Source organism: Pholcus phalangioides, unplaced genomic scaffold, assembly GCF_987345545.1.
Source record: "Pholcus phalangioides strain wild (caught in Gottingen) unplaced genomic scaffold, Ppha-v1.0 ptg000004l_1, whole genome shotgun sequence".
NCBI classification, from domain to species: Eukaryota; Metazoa; Arthropoda; class Arachnida; order Araneae; family Pholcidae; genus Pholcus; species Pholcus phalangioides.
Genome location: NW_028301597.1, coordinates 29,878,809 through 29,905,165, shown reverse-complemented (window position 1 = coordinate 29,905,165; position 26,357 = coordinate 29,878,809). Strand labels below are relative to the sequence as shown.

General features: G+C 36.4%; 1 protein-coding gene across 1 annotated transcript; it reads right to left on the bottom strand.

Annotated features, from left to right (window-relative positions):
* Positions 1-934: 934 nt before the first annotated feature.
* Positions 935-24,720, bottom strand: LOC149087069 (neuronal acetylcholine receptor subunit alpha-10-like). The gene is made up of 8 exons (XM_089231836.1): positions 24,668-24,720; positions 14,853-14,913; positions 14,555-14,706; positions 11,119-11,163; positions 7,788-7,897; positions 4,182-4,717; positions 3,897-4,087; positions 935-1,297 (listed from the first exon to the last, which is right to left on the bottom strand). Exons 1-8 carry the CDS (start codon positions 24,674-24,676, stop codon positions 935-937), a joined length of 1,467 nt encoding a protein of 488 aa, XP_089087962.1. The 5' UTR covers positions 24,677-24,720.
* Between the last annotated feature and the right edge of the window lie 1,637 nt (positions 24,721-26,357).

Here is a 26,357-nt window from a genome sequence, read left to right as displayed (position 1 = left end):
CTTCTAGTATAGGCCGACTGTATTTCAAAAATTAATTGATGCTCCTAATCTCAATGTATTTTTATATCTTTCTTCAGATTTACACATAAATACAGTGAAATCTCTACGTATAATGACTTTTAAGTGGCGATTCATCTTTTCCCATCGCTTTGATATTATGATATTTCATTCTCAGGTATTGACATCTTAATAGGGTTCAGAGTTGCCTTTTGCAGTTTTTTTCGTCAAGAGCACCGGTACATACCCATCATTAGAGTATGTAGGCCAATGTTTGCATATTTAAATTACAACTGGCATTAGTGAATTCTTGAATGTTTGATTCAGGTATCAATCAAGACCTTGAGAATATGGAATCAGTCACACTTTGAAGGTCACCATAATGCTCATGAGTGGCCATCAGTGGACTAGACTCCACCGCAGAAATATCTAAACATGAGGTTCTGAAGTCTTAATTCTTTATCTTAAGGGGATTAAAATGAGACACTTTTCATCAGTTGAGGATGAAACTGAACTATTTTGAATAGAGGATGAATCGGGAAAGAATAAAACAGTACCTAGTCGAGAAAATCATCATTAGAGGGAATATTCTGGATCAAAGACTAATATCATTATATACAAGATAATCGTCATATGGAAGTTTCATTGTATTGTCAACTAAATACAACAGTTAAATGGGCTGTTATAAGTTTCAGCTTATATATGATATTTACAGCTTATCATGTTAGTTATTATAGTTTTATAGCTTGCATGTGCAAAAGTATGATAATGGAGATTGATCAAACAAAACTAAATTGTTAACCATAGGAATTGAATTTTTGATGTCTAGAACATCATTGATATGAAAAACATTCAACAATGAAATGAATAAAATGGTATAAAATTGAAATGTATTCAAGATGATGACTTCAAATGTCATGATTGAGCACATGCTCTATCAGTATATTCTGGAATGAGGTGACATGAGCAGTATACTGCAGGTTGTGCTGACAGTCACCAAAACAAACACGCACAGCAAAAACCTGTCCACAATCACTGATACCAGATGCCATTCTCTCTGCATGGCATCTCTGACTTCTTTTTCACTCTCTCTGATGTCATGCTTTTCAACTGATCTTTCTATTCTCTCTAAGATTCTCAACAACTGACATTCAAATGTATCTGTTGATGCTATAGTTGCTGTATGAAATGCAATCATCTGTTTTTTTGGAGAGTGATTCCTTGGAGAAATACTTGCTTTCTTGATGCTTCCTCTGCCTTTGCGAGAAGTTACTTTTGTGCTAAAATTCTTCTTAAAAACCTATGTGAAAGGGGGGAAAAAATTAAAATTTTAAAATTATTTCATCCAACATATGTATATTGAATCTATTTAACTATATTATGTCTCATCAATCATTTAGCATATTTTAAAAAATATATCTCATTTCAATTATAGTTATTATTATTTTTTTTTTTGAAATATAATAGGATTTGAACCCTGGTATAACAAACTTCAAAATGATGTTATAGGGGTGAACTTCATTCTGTCCTATCCCTTTCAGACCTAGTATGTACGAACGAACGTGCAAGTTGATTTTTCTCTCTGAAGCTTTTTTTTTTTTACTTTAGGAAGCTCAGCCCTGACCTCAACAATAAAATACTAACAATACCCACAAATCAAGGCTGAAATCCCTAAGGTTAAAAAAGAATGTCCTATTGTGTGAAAAAACAATCCCTATGTTCTTACACTATCTTGGTCTGAAAGGGTTATAGGACACTGGACCAAAAATTTTCTTTTTTTTAGTTTTTTATATCTAGAGGTTTGCTATAGTGGAATTTGACTGTACTTAAGTAGTAGAGACATATGGAATATACAGAACAAGGAAAGGTAAAAAAATTATTTACACTTTTGCAAATTCTGCATTTTTCTCAAGGGGGAATCTGTGTCAAAACTGAACCAACTAATTACAATTAATAGAGTAATTCACATATTTTGTAATGAATAGTTTGCTAAACATTTTCATGAAATCATTGATGCATCAACTGCTTTTGTTACCCATAAGTTTTATATGAGGTTTCCCTACTAATCAGGAATCAGAGGAACCTAGCTTATTTATAGTCAAAACTTTACAGTGAGGCATAGCAAAGAATATTCACTAGTAGCCTATAGAGTCCAATGGATTAAATTAATTTTATTTTTAGTTACTATTGATTTGAATTAAAAAAAAGAAAATATAGAAAAATGAAGATTGAAACCATTATACAGTTTGAACAAAAATAATCATCAGATTTCAAAGTAATATATTTCAAAAAGTATTACATATAGCAAGATGGATAATACCTAATAAGAAGCAGAGACATTTCAAGTTTTTTTATGTGTTCTATGTGTCCTCCTTTCGTTACACGGCACACATATACATGGTAGTCCCAATTCCTGCCTGATTCAGCATGTCAGTAGCTTATTGATTTTCATAAAAGTGTTGGTAATTTGGTTCCTGAGCTCATTCAAAGTGGTTGTGGAGGCACGTGCACAGCGTCTTTAATGAAACCCCAAAGTAAAAAGTTACAAACAGTTAAAGATCAGGAGACCTTAAAGGCTCGTCTGATGAGATGGCGACTGTGCTCCATATTTTCTTTGGTACGCTCGTTACACTGAAACAAGCGATGAAGATGACATATCCAGACATATTCCAAATTACAAAACACTTTTGGAATATTGAGCGTGTGGGAATAAAAACTCAACATTTGCTTCTTCATGCACTTTTATGTTTTAATTTTAATTCAAAAATTTCAGAAAAGTTGGAAAAGAACAGCAAAAACTAACAGACAACGCTTCATTCCCCATTTATGTTCTTTCCCAATTTTTCTCCGGTACATGAATTCGAATATCTCTTCGAATATTGCACTTAAAAACATAGGATTTCTTTTGTTGTATTCAGAAAAGACAGGACAACAACTTTATAATTGGAAGTTAGAGAACAGGAACACCGTGTAAAAATTCAGATTTTTTTTACTTTGTGTGACACACTTTATTTTCGTTCTCAAGATAGGTACAGGGTAATTGTTGAATATATTTCGAGCATTTTTTAAATTGAAACCATACCTCTACGACGAACGGTTGATGAGATGAAGGCGCATTAGCACTTAAAGGATGCCATGTATAGTAGTGGTCCCCAACCGGGGGGTGCGGAAGAGCATTTTTGGGGAATGCGAGATGAAAAAAATTACATGTTGACTGATTATTCAGGAAAATTAAAATGATGATAAAAATTGAATTTTTCAATTCCTAAAAAAATATGAATCATACCATTATTTTGACACCTAATTCTTCTGGCTTCTGCTCGCAGAAATGAATACGAATTTTGCGATGCAAAAGTTCTTTTTCGATTAGCGATCGTACTTTTTTTCATTTCGGTTGAGAAAAAATACCTGAACTATTTCATAGTTTGTTTACATTGTTAGCTCGTGTTATTAGCATGTTGTGCTTAGATTTTATACAGTCGTGAACATACATGACTCGGGGGAAAAACGTCAAAAAATTCAGTCAAGTTTCAAAGAAACATTAATTTACAGTTGTCGCGACTGGAATCAATGTGAAGAACCTTTTTTCGATGAATGTTCTTCTCCAGATCTCAAAAAATGTTTTTTTAGTTTCGTTTTCGTTTTTGCATTAATTTTCAAAAAAATGAAGTCAGAATTAAACATTAGCCATAGCCAAAAAGACATTACAGACTTGAATTTTTTTATTTATTTTTTGGTTTTATTGGCGCAAGGACCAATTAGGTCAACCTGCGACACCGAAAAGACATTAAACAAAAAGTAAAACAATTCATAAATATTAATTATTTTATAATTAATGTAATCAATTACAGAAAAAAAAACCCCCAATTTTCTACCAGATATAAAACTATAATATGTACTTCATTTTTGCTGTCCTCCAGGTTATCAGAAGTGTTCACCAACACCAGCTTCGCTAAGAAACCAAATACCATTCTCTTCAGGAACGCTGGTACTTCATCGCCTCGTCCACCTCTGTGATGTATGTTCAAAGTGAAGACTGATATCGCTGTAGTCATTGAAACCAGTGTCATAGTCACTGCATAGTAAATACCTGGAAGAAGAAAAAATTATCCTAATCATCTTGGATTTATATTTTCAGACTAAGGTTTCTTGTAAATAATTCATCACAAGTAAACGTAACTCACCGATCAAAGGCAATGTATCGGACGTCGGCGGCATGCTTTCGCCGACTACCATCAGGAAAACTGTCATGGAGAGCAGCGTCGTGATTCCAAGAGTGACTTTCTCTCCGGAATCCGCTGGCATGAAGAAGCTGAGCATTGCTACGCCAGTGATTAGCATGCAAGGCAGAATCAAGTTAAAAACGTAGAAGAGGGGTCTCCGACGTAGCACCACGTTAAACGTGATGTCTGGATACGGATTTTCGCAGCAGGGATAGACCATCTCATTCCTCTTGGCAGTCACTGCTATTAGGTCCCACTCTCCGTTCTCGACGTAACTGGATATGTCGCCTTCATCTGCAACCTTAATCATGTTCAGCCCTTGCTTATCGTAGGACCACGAAGAGAACATCATCGAACAGTTTTGTTCGTCGAAAGGAAACCAGGTGACATCGATCTTGCAAGAGCTTTGAAATATTATGCCTGAACTCCAACGAACGTAGCCGTCGGATTTTACGACCACGTTCGTACTTAAAATGAAGATTTCATCGGCATCTGCACTGAAATTGGTAAAAAAAATTCAAGAGAGATCACATCGTCACTGATCTTACATAAGCACATATTTTAGAAGTTATTGATTACACGGGACAACAATGAAATTGCGTTAGACCTGAAAATATACAATTCCGAATGGTTTTCACCTACTGAACACGAATATCTCCATGAAAAAGTTTTTCTTATATCAACAATGTTAACTGTTAAAAAGTGCTGTGCGAGCGTTATTGTACGGTGAAAGAGTTGCAAGGACCATAGGCCAACGTTACCAGGGAAAATGATAAGCCTCGATGCTGGCTGACTACTGTTGGACAATCGTAAGAGAAGCTCCTTACGTCCAGCATAAGCATAATGGAAAACGAAGTACATGTTGGACGCCGATGAATGAACTATTATGTTGTAATAGATTTGCGGTTTTTCTATGTGCTGTTGTTGTCAGGGTCGCAACTGGGTGGGGGGGAGCAGGCGGGTCTCGTGCCCCGGGCGCTGGACGCGAGGGGTGCGCAAATTTCATTTTGAAACCTCTCCTTCAACTTACAGGGGGGGGGGGGCGTCAAAATTCGCTCTCCCCGGGTGACCAAGCATCTAGTTGCGGTCCTGGTTGTTGTGTTTCTAGGTATTTGTCGTGTTTTCATGTATATTAATGTTGTGCCTCTATACAGTGTGGATACTATCGACCGCAAAATAATTACACACGTGATTCCTTGTGAAAAACTTGTATGGAAAAATGTTTTACGTTTTAGGATCGGACGAATATTGAGGGAGTTTTATGTTTTGAATTTTTGCGACGTGTCAGTTTTGTAACGGTCAGTTTCGCGCCAAACGCCCGACGAAAATAAATTTGTTCCCAAGCAGTGGGTTGCCGCTTCTTGAAAAAATTAACTGAAGTATTCAATCCCGTTAGAAGCCAAGTTCAGCCTTCTTTCACGATTGGCGCGTTTTTCCTCTGCTTCTAGTCTGATGCTATAACCTTGTTATTACGTGTTGCCTTCGTCCGATATATTGGGAAATTTATCATCGCATTTGTAAAGTGTTAGTCAAATAAGATCTGTTTGAAAAATTGTTCAACCAAATCAACACTTTTCAAAATTGTGATAATTTTCTCTCCTTCACTGTTTTACCCTGTCGTTTGAATTAGACCACATGCTTAACAATAAAACTGAAATTTTTCAGTTATTTTAAAATTTAATCGAATCTGTTACCCGTAAAAAGCTTTAATGATGGATGTAAAAAATGGTAGCTTTTCGAAATTGGCCCTAGTAGCAGAAAAATAACAATGGTTCAATCAGAAACTTTTAAATTAACCAACTTTTTTATATAATGACATATTCAAAATAATTAGTTGTTCCGGACTTTCCTATTGATTATTCATCGAGTCACGTTATCATACTGAGACAAAATTAGACATCCAGGCTCTATATCACACAAGGTTATTTAAGCACATTTTCCCACATTAAGAACTGGAGTGCTTCCGGAGATTTATTGAATATTAAAATTACATCGCTGGCCCTCACTGGCAGCAAAGACAAATTTTTATACATGAGAGAAGACATTTTCATGCCGAATTCTTATCTACAATGTTGCATCGAAGATTTCTCATTTCCTTGTGACTGCAATTAATTTTTATCGAGTTAAAATGTCTTTTATGAAGGAGAACTCATGCTATCTTGATAAATTTACTTCACCTTCTTTTATACAAGAAAGATTTTGACCACTTGAAAATTTTTTCCAGCCTTCACGATTCGTGAACATGACTAATAATCATGCTTGACTTTCTTCGTGCAATTCAGCCAGGCAGAGATCCATGGTGATAATGTTGGACGGGGAGCCTTATTGTGAAATTAATGGTGCTTGCACTTGGTGTTAGAGGTGGTTGTCCATCTTCAAGATTTAGATTTTACGTCGAGATCTAATTATCCCCCCATAAGTTGTGACAACACTGACCGAATTATTAAATAATCGACCGTTCAAGTATTACGTCAGCAAATTTTTAGCCATTTTTCATCCCTCCCTCCCTCGTCAGCAAAATTTCGTTAGCACTGCCTCCTAACGCATATTGGTTGAATCAGAGCCGTACGCGGGAGGGACATGGGAGTCGTGCATCCCATCCCCAAAAGATCAAAAATTTATTTTTTTAATGCGAAAATATATATTTCCTTAATTAAAATTTCGGAAGAAAATACCTTTAGAGGTACATGTGTTAACCAATTTCTGTTAATTTCAATGCTATTTGAAGGCCAAGAACGAAATATTTCTTTTTAAGAAATTCATTACCACACACACTCTAAGCCATATATGCTAAACCCCATGGCCCGCAGACCAAATTTGGCCCTGGGGGTGATCTGATGTGGCTTGGCCCCTTAAACCTAATTTTGTGAAAATGCACTACGCGGCACATTTTTAGATCACTCAAGTAGGCCCGTGGCACGTTCACAGATCACTCAAGTAGGCCCGTGGCACGTTCACAGATCACTTAAGTGACCCGCGACATAGTTCCAGAACACATAAGCGATCCGTGACACATTTAGAGATCCCTTGAGTGACATGTTCCACAGTTTTAGAGCACTTAAGCGGCTCCCAGTGCAATTTTACATCACTCAAGTTACCCGCGACACATTCCCAGATTACTTAAGTGATCCGCAGCATAATAACGATCACTTGAGTGATGCGTGATACCGATCCGGAGCGGCCCGGACACATTTCCAGATCACTTGGACCCGCGAAACATTTACAGATCACTAAAGTGGCTCTGTAAGAGACTTATCAATAGGAAGAATGTTAGTTCAAGTGCCCACAAACTAGCGAAAGGTTTTTCCCGTTTTTTTGCACGCCGAGTAAGATAAATAATAATAAATAACCGAATAAGATGGCATTAAGAATATTTCATATTGTTTAAAGGGTGGTTGATGACGTAAGCATCAACCGAACCTCCCTGCTCCCCTTGTCATAAGAAGTCAGCAAATCGGGAACCCCCACATCGATGCTGACGTAATACTTGACCCCATAAGGTAGAATTGCAAAATTCTGCATAGCATACACAAGCAGAATTATTATTTTTAATTAAAAATTTCTTACTTGTTATAAAGTGTGATGTCAGGTTTCCATACTTTTTCACTGGGTATCCGAATCTTACGGATATTCTCGAATTCTGAGCTGTTCCACTTTAGTCCATGATCTACCCACTCCTTTGGAAAAGAAAATGCATTAAAATATTTTAGTTTTACACACACACACACAATGAGTATTTTTAATAATACTTATTGTATTTTGCGAGATGCCCAAAAACACCGAATATTTCTTACACAACTTAACTGACAGCCATAGGCGCCGGAACCTAAGAGCTAAGGCTATTTGAGCCCCCACACCCCAATAATTTCTGAAAAAAAAAACAATGCAATGCATCTTCCCTCGTACTTGAAGTACGCACTTGAGTCTCGTATATACGGGACGACCAGCAACTGTCAGTCCCTCCAATGTTTTCTTCACGTCGTTGATTATTAACAGTAACTGTCCATGAATCCAACAAAAAAAAGATTGATTTAAAGGAAATCATTAACGTGGCGGTTCTTTGAATAGTGAGGTAACTGAATTGTAATAGCAAATCCACGTATTTTTGCTTGATTGGCATCGGTATACTTTAATGCGCAAGTGTAAACGTAAAAGTGAGAGATTATTTGTGATGCTGTCAACACATGAACACTAAAATAGATCTTTGAAGTCTAGAAAATTGACACCGATCACATACAATATCGAGCCATATCATACATTAAGGAAAAAGGAACGTTGAATTACGTTGCTTGGATTAAATTGTCGAAGACATTTGTCTTTTGACGTCTCTGGTATATAATTCATAATCTGTCAATTTTATGAAAAGGATTTCCCCATTTTATCATCCGGATTCATCCGATTCAACGTGAATGCCTTTCGAGAAGTTGTTTTCATGTGATGAAGTGAGTTTTGTTGATCTCTCATAAATCATTATTTTTAAAATAAGTAATAATAATTTCCAGCCAGGTGAAAGCAACACCGAAATATTACTTTACCAAGGGGTGGTCACAATGTTGTTGCGACTGTCCTGGGTAACCCTCACCTAATAGAACGGAATTACCTAATTTTTCAATGTTATTCTGAAAGTTAGTGTCGCGGTTTCTGCTTCGAGAGCTGTTTTAGAACTGTTTTCTTCATACCACTGTAAAATAATAGGGCACACGGGACATTGTGATTAGAATAACATCTGTCCTGCTCGTAGGAGACATGGGTTCCCTTTTTCTGCAGATTCCGATGGGAATTGGTAAAGGGTGTTACTATGTATGTGTGTGTGTGTGGGGGGGGGGGGAAAGAAAGGCATATAAAAACACACACTGATGAAAAAATGCACATTTCTAGATAAAGAAAATACAATTTCTCCCCTATGGGCAAACAAAAATATTTCATTAAATCCGAAAATTTGGACAAAAGGGATAAATTTCTAAATTGTACCAAGATACTTAAAATGTTGCAAGAGCGCGGTAGCCCAGGTCGATAAAATACTTGCCTAAAGTACCAAAGGATGTTTAAACGTGTCGCGAGTTCGATACGCGGTTTGCTCTTGTCAGAAAACTTCTGACTCAGGGGTACAACAGAAACGGCGACATAACCACAGAAAAAGATTGCTACCGCAGGGAGTCCTACACCGAGGCAGGGCCGTCTTAAAAGCATCATGAGCCCCCGGGCCCAAGTGGTTTTTTTTGAGTCCCTACCAGATAAATTCTAGAAAAATTTAACTAGATCTCATTTTAAATGCTGGGTGGGTCCATGAGTTAAGACGGCACTGCACCGCGGGATTAACGCACCAATCTCTCGGTGAATATAAAAAAAAGGGGCTGCCGTTCGGAATCGGCAATAAATCGTAGGACCCCCACCTAATTAGCCCTCTTGTGCAAGAAAATGACAAAGTTGATCAAAATGATTAGAACGACACAAAAAATCAGGATGTCTGGTAACCTTATTGTAGAGGCGTTATTGTGTCAGAAGTTCGGAAAGTTGTGAGGAAGACAACATCCTCCTCTTTTGTTTCTGTATTGACATTGATGGCGGCTTCTTTGAAGAGCTTGGGGGAAAAACTCGTGCCGAGGCATAAGTGCCTAAATCAAAATAGCAGTTGAATAGAAAAGTAGCGAAGTGTTATACCCACATTTTTGTACACAATAAAGTTTTAACTTATATTAATTTTCATTCTTTATCCACTTTATCCGTTCATTATTCGATGTTTTAATTCTTCGGCGCGTAACTTGACGTTTCATCAGTATTTCCGGTTCGTTGTATCTAACGTTTCCACTTGCTTCTATTTTTTACCCGTTATTTTATGAAATCAATGAAAAGATTGTTGCACGAATGTATATCATTCCACATGACAAAATCGACATTGCGAAAATCGATTTCGAATCAACAGAGGGTGAAATTATACGCCAATTCCAGACCAAACGGTGATGTCCATAACCGAAGAGGGGGAAAAAAAGCACGAGGTCGTCCCATGGGTTTTCTATCACGGCCTTCTCTCTACACTCGTATTTACGAGTACATACGTATTACATTTGGCACGTTTAGTCAAATAAATATGCTATTTACACGTATCTGAGAAAACTCAAACAAAATGAATACAGTTATTAAAATATTGCCCTCACCATAAAAACGAGCTTTTATCGATTATGCCTTGATCAATAGGGAGATTTTACTTAGGGCTCTTTCACGCACGCACCGGTTTTTGTCCGGATGGAAAAATGCCGGATAGGTTTTTTATTCGGGGGTGGAGGAGCAGTAAACTGAAGAAAGAATAGGGTTTCTCAAACTTTTTCCACTCGCGCTGCCCCCCTTTCCTTAATCAACGCTTATCCGCGGCTCCCCAGAGCTGTTTAACAAAGAATCGCTTCGTAAACCCTTTGTTGGGCCGCCTCTCCGCGGCGTACCGTTTGAGGAACCCCTGTAATAGGATCTTTTCACACTGGACGGAGGACGGATTTTTCCCCTAACGACTGACAAAAAAGACAACGACCGGAGGACAAGCCGGACGGCGTTTTTCTGTTGAGACGATACCGGTGTGAGTGAAAGGGCACTTGGTTATATCTAACGGACTAATTGGCTCCCGCTCGTGAAATATGATCATAGTCAGGGCCGTTTTAAGAGCATCATAGGCCCCTGGGCAAAGTGATTGTTGTGAGGTTCCCTATCTGGCTAGAATACCTGCGTTTACTAGTTCATATATGCGTACTTTGGAAAATTGTAATCCGTTCTCATTATCATGAGGCAATTGAAGGGGGCCCGCTCACCGTACTCTGGTGGGTTCATGCGTTAAAACAGCACTGAGCGTAGTAATGTATATTAATCTAATATTATGCAATAAGGTTTTGAAACTATCGTAAAAGTTTACCTGCACCAACCAGCAGTTGGAAGTCAGTATTTGATTTCGTTCGTCCTAAAAAAAAATTAATGGTGATGAACGACAAAAATTTCAAATTTTGTTATAAATAGCATTACATATGAGAAGCGTAAATCTTTAGAATATTACATTAAGGGGTCTCATACCTTTTAACTAGGTACAAATAGCCTCAAAAATTATGCTCTAGTAGAAATATCATCAAAATAATTTTTAACTATTAATTTCTATCACATTCGTATTATATATGTACAGATATTTTTGAAAATTTTCAAACATTAAGGGGAAAAAACCCACATTTTTAACACCTCGCATGATAAAATATGACATCTATGTAAATTGCAGCGAAACCTTGAAAAAACGATACTCTGCGGAACAAGTAAAAATACCGTCGTACAGGGAATCATTGTTCTATCGAATATCGTTGTATTGAGGTTTCACTGTAAATAAAAATTAACTCAAAAATATAAAGAAAACTGTTCAGTTCATAAAATGAGTCAAAATATTTGAGATCCATTCCAGGGCTGGACTATTGCCCGAAATACCCGGGGCATGTAAAAGTTTTGATCGGACATATTTATTTTTCCACATGCCCAATGAAGGCCTATAAAATAACTGATGAAGAAACTTTAAAAATTTCCACCAGCAATGATGCAAGTGTTCCTACCTATATGACTGAAATTCCACAGGAAGGCTTTGTTAGGCAGTCGTGATACAATTTCAACATATTGTCAACATATTTTAAATCTATTTACGCGGCCCTAATAATCTGGGGCCGGTTGCAGTCGTGGCCACACGAACTGGTGCCTTGTCAGTTTCCCTTACGGGTGCGATTATGCCTTTTGCATCTACCCAAGTCCTATGAGCAAAGACGTACAAGTTAATTAAAAGAATTGCGACTAGGAAGAAAAAAATGCATGCGTGTGTGTGTGTGTGTGGGGGTAGAGGAAGAGATGTGTCCACACATAGTAAAAGAGGAGGAGGATAGAGGAAAATAGCCGGATGGGTACTGAAATGCCAGGATGTGATGATGATCATCGGCTCCGGAGAAGAGGGGAAGAAAAAAAAACGGACCAATCAGCAGATCGAGGTGAAAACAAACAGGTTTGTTCAAATCGCGCACGTCATTGAGTGGCCTCTTTCTCTCTTTCACCCCGCTTCTCGAGTATTTTTTTTTTGAGGTGTAGAACATAACAATACAATTTTTTTCGTCGCTAGTTTCTATTAAGCATTCCCGTACCTCTTGGTCGCCGCACTATGCACACGGAAAAAAAATCGGCGGTTTCCAAGTGAATGTTAGCTTGTGGACTTCTTTCCAACTCATAAAAAAGTGGTAAATTATAAGCCAGGGGCATTCCCCCCCCCCCCACAAGGGCAGGGCTGACAGGGCTCTAGCTCTGGAGCCCCCGCAGCGATTCTTACCAGTTTTGATTTTCCACACTATAAATTAATGATAGAGTGGCCCGTGAAAAAGCTGGTTTGGAGGCCCCACCAACGATCCCAGTCTAGGGGGGCGCTGCTGCAGGATGTGAAGGCCATGGTCAGGGGCCTTCAACCTTTCAGACACCGCGGGCCAGATTGATATTATCCAAAAGGCTACAAGCCACCAACTCATACCGAGGCATTTATAATTGAAAAAAGAATCCACATTTTTATAAGGGCTTACTCATGTAATTTACAGTGACATCTTGATAGAAGAGGCCAATGAGGCCCTGAGCGCACCAGGGGCTAAAATAATTGAAGATTTTAATTTATTCTGAATTTATTTTTCATAAATTATCAATTCTAATTGGTTATGAAATCACCTTTACTCACCAGTTCTGGAAAAGTTCCCGATTAATTACTAATTAAATTGATTATGATCAATTTTAATCTGAAATCACACAATTTTATTCGTTCTTTAATTATTCATTTCAATAAATCTGAAATTATTTCTCTCATTGATTTATGCTATAAGTTATTTTTTTCATTAATTTTTGAAATTATTTCTTTCATTAATTTTTGAAATTATTTCTTTCATTAATTTTTGAAATTATTTCTTTCATTAATTTTTGAAATTATTTCTTTCATTAATTCCGAAATTATTTCCTTTAGTTCTAGAATTAATCGTCTTTCATTGTGTTTACCCATTCTCTAAAAATGGTCGGCGGGCCACGACAAACAGCTCTGAGGGTTAAATGTAGCCCACGGGTCATGAGTCGAACACCCCTGTTACTTAACTAGTAGTATGACTGATTTTAGATTTTTAAATGGTAACTATTGCTTTTTCCAGTTCTTGCAATACTTTTTAATATGAATCAATTTTTTTTTTTTAATTTTTGAATTAAGTACAATAACACTTATTCAGATATTACAGTATTTATATTACCTTTTTAAGCGTGTAAAATATTGATTCGGACATCTATTGTTTCAAACTACATGCCCGACTGGGAAGTGTAAATTTCTGGAGATTTTGTCTAGCCCAAATCCATTCATAAATACCTGATTTTTAAAAATTTTTAAACATATTTTCCTAAATCAGTGAAATCTCAATCTTTTGCTTCAATTGATGAACCGAATAGTGTTCATTATTTTGCAACAATATTTTTGCTCAATTAAATTGATGTTATCGCGCACAATAATTCAGTGTTTATAATGCATTTTTTTTATTGCTGTTTGAAAAATTTCCAAAAAAAAATAAGCATTGAAAAGATATGTGTAAAGCCGGTATTACACTATAAAAGTTTGATAAAAGTCCTTTTATAAAACTTGAAAAATGCAGCCAATAAGGTCACAGGTTGCATTTTCTAGAATGTAGCCAATAACCTTATTGGTTAGATTTTTCAAGTTTTATAGAAGGGATTTTATCAAACTTTTACAGTGTAATACCGGCCTAAAACATTCTATTAACTAGGGGCAGCATTCACAATGGAAAACAGGTGTATCGAATTTGAAACAAATCAATGGGTATATAGATAATATTTTTCATGATATTTCTATTAGAATATAGTTTTCTTGAGGCTTTTTGACCATGTTATGAGAGAGAAAAAGAGGGACTCTAAGGCCGGCATTACACTATAAAAGTTTGATAAAAGTTCGTTTATAAAACTTGAAAAATTCAACCAATAAGGTTATTGGTTAAATTCTAGAAAATGCAACCGGTGGCCTTATTGGTTGCAGTTTTCTAGTTTTATAAAATAACTTTTATCCAAATTTTATAGTGTAATACCGGCCTAAAATTTTGATAAAATCCTTTGTATAAAACTCAAAAAATTCAGCCAATAAAGTTCATAGGTTACATTCGAGCAAATGAAACTGATAATCTTATTGGTGGCATTTTACAATTTACAAGTTTTATAAAATTACTTTTATAGTGTAATCCTAGCCTTATATATATATATATACATACATAATAATTTTTCAAATGAAATGAATCATCAGGTATACCCACAACGTCTATTATCTGGGCGAGTGCCAAGCTGAAGTTAACGTTGACGGTTTCAGATATGTTTCGACCAGGCCTGACGCTTTTATCATAATCCTTCAAGAGATACTTCATCAGTCGGGCTTCGGGACTTCCATAAGCCAGAATTCCTCCTTCATCTCAGTCAAATAACATGAAACACACGAAATTATTATCATTCAAGTCTTTCAAATACTGCATTTAAGTTTTTGAATCAAAATCTTTCATGTCAGCGATCAATTTCGTTAATGTTTTGTTCAAACTAATAAATAACTATTTTACTTACAATTAAATATCTCGATGAACAATAGGAAAACAATCTTCATGGAAAACACACGATAAACTCCCTAGAAATGATACCGTTAAAAGAATAATTAAATTTGAGTTTTTATATCATTTTTACCTCTATTTCGCGTAATGAAGCCACGGCCAAATTATTGCTTTAAAAGTCAATTTTTACCTCTTGCGGCTAGATTAAAGCCACGGCCTATAAAATAACTTTTTTTCTCCAGTTGTTTAACATCAGGGATTTTAATATATAATTTTTTTTTGGTACGGTTTTCCATAATTATAATTTTTTCATTCATTTATTAATATATTTACCTGAAATTATGGCAATAAGTTTTTTCGCATTCGTATTCAAAGTCCTTTCATGTATCATTAATAGTTGGTAAAATTTTCAACAATATGTGACTTTCATTCTGAAACATATTATTCATTTATATGGAGTATCAATATTTTTGTATCCAACACAGTAAAGCGGTGAATTTTCATTTCCAGCTGATTAAAATAATATCAAGGTTTTCACTGGAATAAATTAGTACCACATTTTCATTTCCCCTGCAATTAATGTGATCATACGTACCATGTTGTGGATATGTTTCAATTGACCTTTGGCTAGGTCAGGATTACACTACAAAAGTTTTATAACAGTTCATTTATAAAACTTAAAAAATCCAACCAATGAAACTCATACGATACATTCCAGCATATGCAACCGATATGCTTATTGGTTGAGTTTTTCAAGTTTTATAAAAGGAGTGTTATCAAACTTTTATAGCATAATACCGGCCCTGGTGTGATTTTCATTTATGATGATAATTTTTTTTTTAAATTTTATTTAGGCGTTTATTGTACCCTGAAGTGCAGGATCGGTTGATGCAGCTAAAATGGCAAGTTGCTACGATTTAAGTGACTTCGGACGTGGTTTATTAGTCGGCGCTCGGACACGAGTCACAGCATTCCGGATGTAGAGATGGAATTCAAATATTTGCGCACAATCATCCGAGAGCGTATGTACCTTGAATATAAAGAATCTGCGAAGAGAGAGAAGAGAGAGAAAGAAAATATCAAATCTCTGACAAACGTGTTGGCGGAAAAAGACCCTGAAGGAACGGGACCAGGGCCGCAACTAGGTGTTCGAGAAACGCCTGGAACGTTGTCGCAGGTTATTCATACGCCACGGGTCACTCAAGTGATCTGTAAATGTGCCGCGAGACGATTGAGTGATCTAGAATTTCGCCTCAGGTCAGTTAAGTGATACGTAGATGTGCCGCGGGTCTCAGTGACCGGGAAATGTGCTTCGGGCCACGTAAGTGATGTGGATCTGCACCGCAGGTCACTCAAGTGGCCTGGAAATGTGCCGCGGGTCACTTAAGTGATGAGAAACTGTGCCGCATTTTACTCAAGTGATATATAAAAATGTGCCGCGATCACACATAAGTGATCTAGAAATATTCCACTGGCCACTTATGTTGTGGGACTGCACAGCGGGATTACTTAAGTGATCTTATGTGCCACGTGGTTATTAGGTTTGAGGCTTCGCAAAATTAGGTTTGAGGTCGCGGGCCACATCAGATGACGTCAAGGGCCACATTTGGCCCCATGGATCTTGTTTTGAGCGTGTATGCCTTATCACATTAGTGAAGGCCGTGCTACATCGTGCTGAAGCAGTTCTGAATGCTTGAACGTGACCTATACACGATATTAGGTGGGTGCACTAGTTTTTCTGGCACTCAGTTTAGATTATTCGTGATAATCACCTCCATGTCCCGTTTTTTTCGTCTCACCATTTATTCCCAATTTATTTTAACTTTAATGCTGTATGAGATTAGGCTGCCCATATTTCATGGAGAAAAATACAAAAAAAATGAGATCTTAAATACGGGAAAATACAAGAAATCAGTCCTCGTCCCAAAAAAAAAAAACCACAACAACGACTGCATACACATGGAGAAAATTGGCAATTTTCTCCATGTTTGAAATGTTGAAATTTCTAAAAAATGCTGAAGGATGGAATTAAAATGCATTTCACGAAAAAAAAGTTGAACATATGACAAATATACGTGAGAAGAATACGTATTTTATAGTCATAATTATCGCAATATAATTTATGAATTATAAAAACAATCTTTATCCCTAATTTCAGTAAATAAAAATTCAAGAAACTTCTTTAAAAATCCGGAAAAATGGTTCACTTTTGAATAGGAAAAATCGGGGCGGTCCAAAATACGCAAAATACTGGAATGCACCTTGAAATACGAGTCACGTGGTCACCCCCTGGTACGCGTTCGCTTAATTTTATGGAAATTGTTTTTTAAAGTGAAACTTCTTTTTAGGGACGGTGCGAGGTAATAAACTGTCTTCGTCCGACACAAACCGCAAAATGGTTCAGGCAACTTTCTTGAAGGTTCAACAGTTCATTTATTAGAGATGGTAGGATGGGCGATGCACTGTCATGCACACAGTTTGAAAGAGAAGAAAATTAGGATAGGGTGCAGAGTGGGAAGCATAGTGTGTGTTCCCACGCTTCCATAACTTGCTACCAGTAAAAGATTTAAGCCGAGGTGAATGTAGTCATGCGAAATCTCAGACTTAAACCAACCTAAAGCCGGGTTTTCCTAGGAATAGGTGTTTTGCGCCGCGGGAATCGAACTGGATCATTTCGTGTAGGCAGAAACGTGTTACATAACCACGCTACGTGTTTGTGTTTTTTTTTTCGCGTGGTGCATCAGCTCACAGCGACTATATAGTATATGGCCCTGTCATCAGCTACTCTGTCGTCTACATGCTCTGGTTTGAATGGAAGCGAAAGAAAACACAACAACAGTGAAAAGAAGATCGGCAAAACGCTCGGCGCACGACGCATTTGACACTTCCAGAAGCAGTCCACCGATCACGCCCGACGTAAAGCGCCGTCGTGAGCCGTATTGCGCTCTGTACTGTGTAGGAAAACAGCCGTGCTACTTCTCTTATAGGTGAGTGGATTCCTTAACAGGCTGGGCGGATCACGTTGCGCGCGGCGCAGAAACCCTGCTCCTAGGAAAACCGGGCTTAAAGAGCTTCAACTTCTATTGCGCGAGATTCTCACGCAGATTTTTTTAAACACAAAAAAGAGCATAACTTTTTATATGCTTGTATGAAATACGCTTTTTGTAACTTTGTATTTAATTCCTTGTTATTTTTAATGAGGTTATTTTTGAATCCGGGACTTATTCGGTTCGTAAATATTTCCCAATGTGTAATCAAATAATCAAACAAGAGAATTTGGCTCAAAAAAAAAGTAAAATGCAGTATTTACGGTGGATTCTACTTACTTCATTCAGCATGTCCTCCATCCAAAATCAATAACAGTAATGATAATTGATGGGTAATTTTCTTTGGCATAATTCATTGTAGCCATTGCTATGGTACACATATTGTGACAACTCTTTATTGTCACAAAATATTAGATACCAAAACGACCGAAAGCTTTTAGAGTAAATGCCCTTTACCGAGGCTATTCAGACAAGATTTCTTCATTAGCTAATGCATTGTCTCATGGAAAGAAAACAAATCTGATGTTTTTAGGCATTTTAATGAAGAGTAAATGCGACAATCATGTTGGAAACATTCACGATGATGGATCGGTGACGATTGCGTGATACGGCTGATAAATACTCTACTGTAAATAGATATTCGCGTGAATACCAGAAAAATACACAATTCACCACTTTCTATTGAATGAAAGTAAATTTACATTTTTTTTTTTCACAGGGGACTTGCATATTCGATTTTTTTTCGATCAATGCATATTCGATTAACGTAGAAAACAATTTATGTAATTTTATTACACTGCCGGTTTAGATTTTTCGAAATTCATATCTAGAAATTATCGTTGTTTACTGAAGTAAAATTTTCAGGATTATTTGGAAATCAGGATTTTCAGCACTTCTCATAGCGGGAGTTTTGTTTAGCTATCAAGGGAATTTTCTGTAGAATCCTTATACACATCCTGCATATCAAAATATCTGACCATCGGACAATATCTGACCATATCGTTCTCCTCATGCATGGAGGAGGAGGAAATGACGTTTGAATGCTTATTCTACCCGTGTCCATGGAAATTGTTTTCCTAAAATGTTTTCTAGCATGTGTTTCAGTAGGGATACATACATTCACGTTTCAAGCAAAACTTAGCAAAATAAGATATCCAACCAGCTAATAAAAAAAAGAGGAAAATTTGCGCATTCGGTGCTTCTGGCATGCGGGGGACGATATATCATGAGGGAAAAAAATGCCGGAAATCATCTATTGTCGCCAAAACAATTGCCAGTTATCGTTAAATTCGCTGAAATACTGCTAGTGGCAAGAAATAAAGGTCTACTGGAAAGCGTAGAGAGTTAAAATGTATTTCACTGAAAAGGCATTTAACGTTATAATATATATAGCGAAATAATTCTTAATCGTAATTATAATAATAAAATTTGTATCGTATAAGTTATGAGAAATATCTTTTCATTCATGATTTCAGTAAAGCAAAGGTTTTGATGTGCCTCCTTAGTAGAGAGAATGTAGTTCTTCTATATTTACCCCCCCCCCCACTTCACCAGAATATTCCATAGGCTCCTAATTAGCCTGTATTTTTGATTATTTCGATGACTCATAGCCAGGATTTTGGTGTAAGAATTAATTACTCGAATGTTGGCTTATTTTATACCAATATAAACTTCATTTCACAGATTATTTTAGTAAGTGCTCAACATGAAGTGATGTAGTGAAGATGAGTTTTTCCCTGATAGGGTTGTTAATAAATGGAATAGCTGGCCCTCGGGGGTAGTAAATTCTAACACAATTGGCTCGTTTAAAAAGAAATACGATACATGCTGGGGTAAATCGAGAAGCTATCCGCACTTAGAATAAGATAACCATAAATAAATTTTATGGGCATTGTATAATACTCTTCGGATATTTCACACGTTTAATAGAAACACTAAAAATGTAATTAATATGCATGATAGAACGAGGTGGTAGGCTACTCGATCACGCTGTTCTATGTTACGTGGCGGCATGTTAGAATTTAATACGGTACATGCTCTCTGCTAGGTTCTTTGGAATCATCTTCCCTTATGTCTAAAAGTCGTGACGCACATCAAGAAGTAACACGTAAGAAGAAAGCATTAATGGAAGAGAAGCTACTTATACCGCAATCAAAAATAAATATCAATTAAAGTGAATTCGTCGAACTCCGATAACTTATAATATTTCTCCCTATAGAATACAATATAATATCTGTTATCAAACAATGAATATCTGTTCAAGTCGAAGTTTCCACTCTCAGCCACAGAACTTTTTCCGTATTTTAGTGCTGAAATTTTCCCACACACAACTCGAATTTTTTTTCTTCAAGTCAAAGTTTATTCGGGAATGAGGGAAAATTTTAAAAATGGCATTTAGCAATAGACTTTAGCGGATTCATTCGTCAGCTTGCAAAAAAAGTGAATCACTCTGTCACGAAAAAAGGACAAATCACCGCATTTTTTTTGGCAGAAAAGGGGTCATTCAAGTATTATGCCAGCATCGATGTGGGGGTTTCCGATTTGCTGACTTTTGATGACAAGGGGTGGGGGGAGTTTGGATAATACTTATACGTCATAACCACCCTTTATGAAAGCATGAAATATATCTTGATGGCATCTTACTCGGTGTGCCAAAAATGAGAAAACCTTTCGATAGTTTGCGGACACCTGAACTAACATTAAGTCCCCCTACAGAGCCACTTTAGCGATCTATGAATGTTTCGCGGATCCAAGTGACCTGCAAATGTGTCCGGGCCGGTTAAGTGCTCTGGAACTGTGTCACGCATCACTCAAGTGAACGTTGTCATGCCGCGGATCACTTCAGTAATCTGAGAATGTTCCGCGGGTAACTTGAGTGATGTAGAACCTCAATGGGGCCGCTTAAATGCTCTAAAACTGTGACACATGTCACTCAAGGGATCTCTAAATGTGCCACGGGTCGCTTAAGTGTTCTGGAACTGTGCCACGGGTCACTTAAGCGATCTGTAAATGTGCCACTTAGGTCATTTTTACAAAATTAGGTTTGATGGACAGGCCACATCAGATAACCCCCCGGGCTACATTTGGTCCACGGACCAAGGGTTTATCGTATGGGGCTTAGAGGGTGCGTCGCAATGAGTTTCTTAGAGAGAAATTTTGAGTTCTTCAAATGGCATTAAAATTGACAGAAATTGGTTATAATGACATATAAAGGTATTTTCCTTCGTAATTTTAATTTTTTTAAAAAATGTTTTTGGCATTAAAAAAGAAATTTTTGATCGTTGGGGAGAGGGTACTCCCCTGCCCCATCCACGTCTCTGATTCCACCAATATGCCCTAGGAAATACATTCACTCATTCAAACCGCGCACAACTCCGGCCTATCGTCATAGGCAATTTACTATCGATTGAGTTGTGCCGGAAATATGAGTGTGTGTTCCGCCATAGGAAATGGGGGGGGGGCAGAGCCTATAGCGAAATTTTGATGACGGGGGTTCAGAGTTTTGCTGACAAGGGGGAGGGGGTCAAAAATGGCTAATAATTTCCTGATGTAATACTTGAACGGCCCCAAATAATCTTCTATACAATTTATTTATAATTCTGCATTTATACGAGTATCATGTATGCGTCCGATTTCCGTAATATAGTACGTATGTCTAGTTTATTTCTAAATATTCTTATTTAATAATTAAATATGATTAAATTAGAATAATTTATCTTTCCGAATTTCTTCCTCTTTTCAGTAGTTCGACACGTTTTACTAAATTCGTAAATGTCGCTGTTATTTAATAAATTATTTTTCCCACTCCGAAATCAAAATTTCTCTCGAACTAGCGATTTAATTAAGTTTTGAGTCAGCCACTGCACATTCGACTTGCTACTTTATTTATTTATTTGTTCATCATTCCAACAACATAAAAATCCAGTTGCAGTTGGAGGGGGTAAAAAAGCAAAATGAACAAAGTGCACAAAAAATAAATAAAGCTTAACAAAAACGCATAAAGTATAAACGAATAAAAATACAGTGGAACCTCCCGTTAGCTGACACTCTCGATAGCGGACAGTAAAAGCAAACAAACTATTTTTTTTCGCAACTCTAATTTATTAATTTTTGTTCATAAATCGAGAATTTATCATATTCAACGGTGATTATATGTATAATCCAAAGCTCGTATTGGTGAATATGATTATCCGGCAATCAATTACTCGATTAACTGGACCAGGAACTATGGTTCAGGATGGTGATTCCGAATGGTACTGTTAGTTTTGTTTGCACATGTTGATATGTGTGAAGAAAGCCAACATTACAAGACTTTTAATGTTATGAATGTTTTTTACCTTCTTCCATAGTATTTTAATTTCATGTACGAGAAACGTACGGGTAAAAATAATTAATTGGTGTAATGAAGAGAAGAAAGGTGATAAATTTTTCTATATTCATCAAACTTTCCATTTTTATTTAAGAATTATGCACAATCGCAGGTGAAAGTGATAAATGTAGTGAAATTTCAAACCAAACTTTTTCTTTATTGAGATACTTGGTGATTATGTATAGTCACCGTACCGGTGTTCACTTTTACACAGACACAGTAACATATAAATTTTAACATTAATATTTATAGGAACTAATTGCGACTAAAACGAAATGTCATACAAAAAAAATGAAAATCGTATAAACTAGGTTTCAATGTACATCGTACCTCCCCGTTAGCGAACAAAATTTTTGGTCCCAAGGGTATCCGTTATCGAGAGGTTCTACTGCATGTAGTACGCCCCGATGAACTAAAAATTGGAAAAGTTTTAAACTACTCATATATAAAGTTGCTAATAAAATCCGAAAAAATAAAATAAAAATAAATATAAAATTGAATATGAGACATAAAATTGAGAATAAAAACATAAAAGTTTTACAGTTTAAAAAGGTGATGTCTGAAATTCTCCAAAGGGGAATAAAAAATATCTATGTGCCCTGTTCGACAATGGCTATATGTCATTTTATCATGTGAGCACGAGCTGTTTTTATTATATATATATATATATTTTGAAAATGTTTAAAAGATTAAATATTAGAGATATGTGAAATTTTATACCATCATAGGATAGCATATTTAATCAAAAATATGTGAAAAAATATTCTAACAAATCAATGGTTAAATAGTATTTTTAATGATATTTTAACTTTCACCATGTTAAGAGGTATGTGACTCCTTAAGGGGGTTGGTGCACGCAAATTTTACAAAAAACACATTTTCCAAATTTCCAATTATTAAATACTATGAAATTTTCTGCGTGTGACTGTTCAAGTTTTTGCTCTACCTGCACTTAAAAATACTTTTTTAAACATTTCAATATAAACTGCTGGCAGGAAACACACGCTAATGTTTTTCTCTCACTAAAATGTTTTTTTCCCAAAACTAAGTTTTTTGTTACATAAGGAAAATTTTTTCAAACACTACTCATTTAAATGTCTTGAAACTTTGTGTCTCTCAACACTATGGTGTTACATACTTTACCACGAGCTTTTATGATATAAATTTTTTTTCTTGAATTTTAACTTTAACAACATGCAACTTTTTCAAAAATCACCAAAATTTAACAATATTTTGTGCCATAAAAATTTTCTAAATAATTTCAACAAAAAAATCCTCGTGTTAAAGTATATAACACCGTAGCGTTGAGAGACACACACAAAGTTTCAAGACATTTGGATTAGTGGTGCTCCTTATCTAACAAAAAACTTAGTTTTGAGGAAAACGCATTTTAGTGAAAAACATTAGCATGTGTAATGCCTGAAAGCTGTTTATATTAAAACATTTTTAGTACACACAGGTAGAACAAAAACTTGAACACACTTAGACGTAGAAAATGTTATAGTATTTAAAAATTGGAAAATGTGTTTTTTTGGAAAATTTACGTGCACCAATTCCCTTAAAGAAAAACATCAACAAAAAAAATCTCTACTATCATTTGGAATTTTAACAACATGAAATAACGAGCGTAAAAACGTACCAGTAAGAATATCACATCTTTCGTGTCATAACTGTGCGTAAAATATCATAATAAAGTACTGTTATGATACAGTCGAATCCCGTTATAACGAACTCCAAGAGACCGGAGAAATCACTTCGTTATAAAAGAATTTCAGGTTGTTTGCATTGTTCCTATGTAAACTTATTTGAGGGGATTAGAAAAGTGTTCGTTAAAACGAGATTTTCGCAATAACGGTATTCGTTAAAACGGGATTCGACTGTAATCCTTTTATTTTGAGACTGTAGTACCTTTTATAATGAGACTTAATCAGTCTGTTCGATATAACGATACGACGAATTTGAATTATCCTTTCATTGTTTCACGAAGAATTTGATACTCCGTCATTTTCTACTTCTATATCCATCTCTTCTTCGTACTACTCTAGTCTTCGACAACTTCTTAGTACATTGCAGACATCAGTTAATGTATCTGTACATTCAAGATGCCATTAAATCCATTATCCCACTTAATTGAACAACGTTTGCTCGTTTCGCAAACGTTCAAGTGAAAAATCCAGACTATAATTTATTTAAACACGATGATTAAACATTTACTTACAGGTTTCTTGATTTGTATGCACCGAAACTATATTCTATCATCTTTATAATAGTGAATAATATTTCACATTCATTAATCTGGAAAGTAATCTAGGTATTTCGGCCAGTCAAAATATTCTTAATATGAAATTAAATGGCATTGGGATTCCACGTATAACTTTTGTCGAGCTTAAAAATTAAAAATTCAACAGTACTTACCACATCCATATCCTTCAAGTCCCGTTCAATGTGTAGTTCGCGTATCGCGAATGAGTTCAGTGATCTACATTTCTGAATGAATGTTTGATCGGAATTACGATTCCTTCTGTGATTTTAGCGCCCTCTTCTCGATCCATTTTTAATCAATGGGGAAATATAATTAAATAATATATCACACACACGAGCGGCTTGAATCTCGCGGCAAAATTTTCACCCATGCCAGACGTTAGCATCGATGGGGGGGGGGGGGGCGTTTCGGGTTTGCTGACTTTTAATGACAAGGGCGGGGTTTTGAATAATGCTGTCATCAACCACACTTCATAAAAATATGAGATATTCTTAATGACATCTTACTGGGTGTACCAACGAGAAGAACCTTTTGCTTATTTGTGAGGGCACCTAACTAGCGTTCTTCCTATTGATAAGTCCTTTATCGAACCACTTTAGTGATCTTTGAATGTCCCGCTGATCCTTAAAGTGAGCTGGAAATGGGCCGCTCAAGTGCTCTAGAAATGTGTAGCGGGCCGCTTAAAGTGCTCTGGAACTGTGTCGCATGTCACTCAAATGATATGTAACTATGCCGTTGATCACTTAAATCATTTGGGAATGTTCCGCGGGTAACATCAGTAGAACCACACGGGGGGGGGGCGCTTAAGTGCTCTAAAATTTTTACACATTCCACATAAGGGATCTCTAAATGTGACCGCTAAGTGTCCACTAAAGAACCGCTTAAGTGTTCTGGAACTGTGCCGTGGATCATTCAAGTGATCTGTACCACGGGCCTACTTCAGTGATCTGAAAATGGTGCCACTGGCCACTTAAATGCTCTGGAATTGTGCCGCGGGTCATTTAAGCGATCTGTAAGTGTGCCGCTTAGTTCATTTCACAAAATTGGGTTGGGGGGGGGCAATCCAAATCAGATAACCTTCACGACCACATTTGGTCCGCGGGCCATAAGTTTAGCATTCGTGGCTTAAAGGATGGGTCGCCATGAATTTCTTAAAAATAAATTTTGAGTTCTTAGCCCATTCAAATAGCATTGAAGGTAACAGAAATCGATTATAATAACATATAAAGGTATTTTCTTTCCAAATTTTAATTTTTTTTTAATGTTTTTTTACATTAATTTTTTTTTTGTCTGGAGAGGCAGCTCACGAGCCCCCCCCCCCCCTTACGTACGTTTCTGATCCCAGTCAATATGCGTTAGGAGATAGGGGCAGTGCTGACGAAATTTTGCTGACAAGGGGGGGAGAAGGTCAGAGTTTGCTGCCTTTTCTGACAAGGGAGGGAGTGGGGGTCAAAAATAGCTAAAAATTTGCTGACGTAACACTTGACCTCTTAGAGGGAATCTAATTTAATCATCATCGCTATAGGAAATCTTCTGGATCAAGGACTAATATCATTGTATATAGGATTATCATTTATATGGAAATTTCACACACACTGCGTTATCACCTCTAATACAACAGTTAAAAGTTCTGTTACAGGCTTCAGTTTATAAATGATATTTACAGCTTATCCCGTTGGAGCTATTAGAGTTTTATAGTTTTTATGCAAAAAGGATCATATACTGTATTGGAGATTGATCAAACAAAACTAAATATTGATAACTGTAGGAATTGAATTTCTGATGTCAATCATACCATTGATATGTGTTGATATATCATTATTATCAAAAGCATTTATACAA

What these genes read in the sequence shown, in the direction of transcription:
- LOC149087069 (XM_089231836.1), bottom strand. An exon ending in CCAACTGCTGGTTGGTGCAG is followed by an intron (nt 7,898 to 11,118) that starts GTAAACTTTTAC and finishes TCTTTTCCAAAG; the next exon opens with GAGTGGGTAGATCATGGACT. An exon ending in CGATACATTGCCTTTGATCG is followed by an intron (nt 4,088 to 4,181) that starts GTGAGTTACGTT and finishes TTCTTCTTCCAG; the next exon opens with GTATTTACTATGCAGTGACT.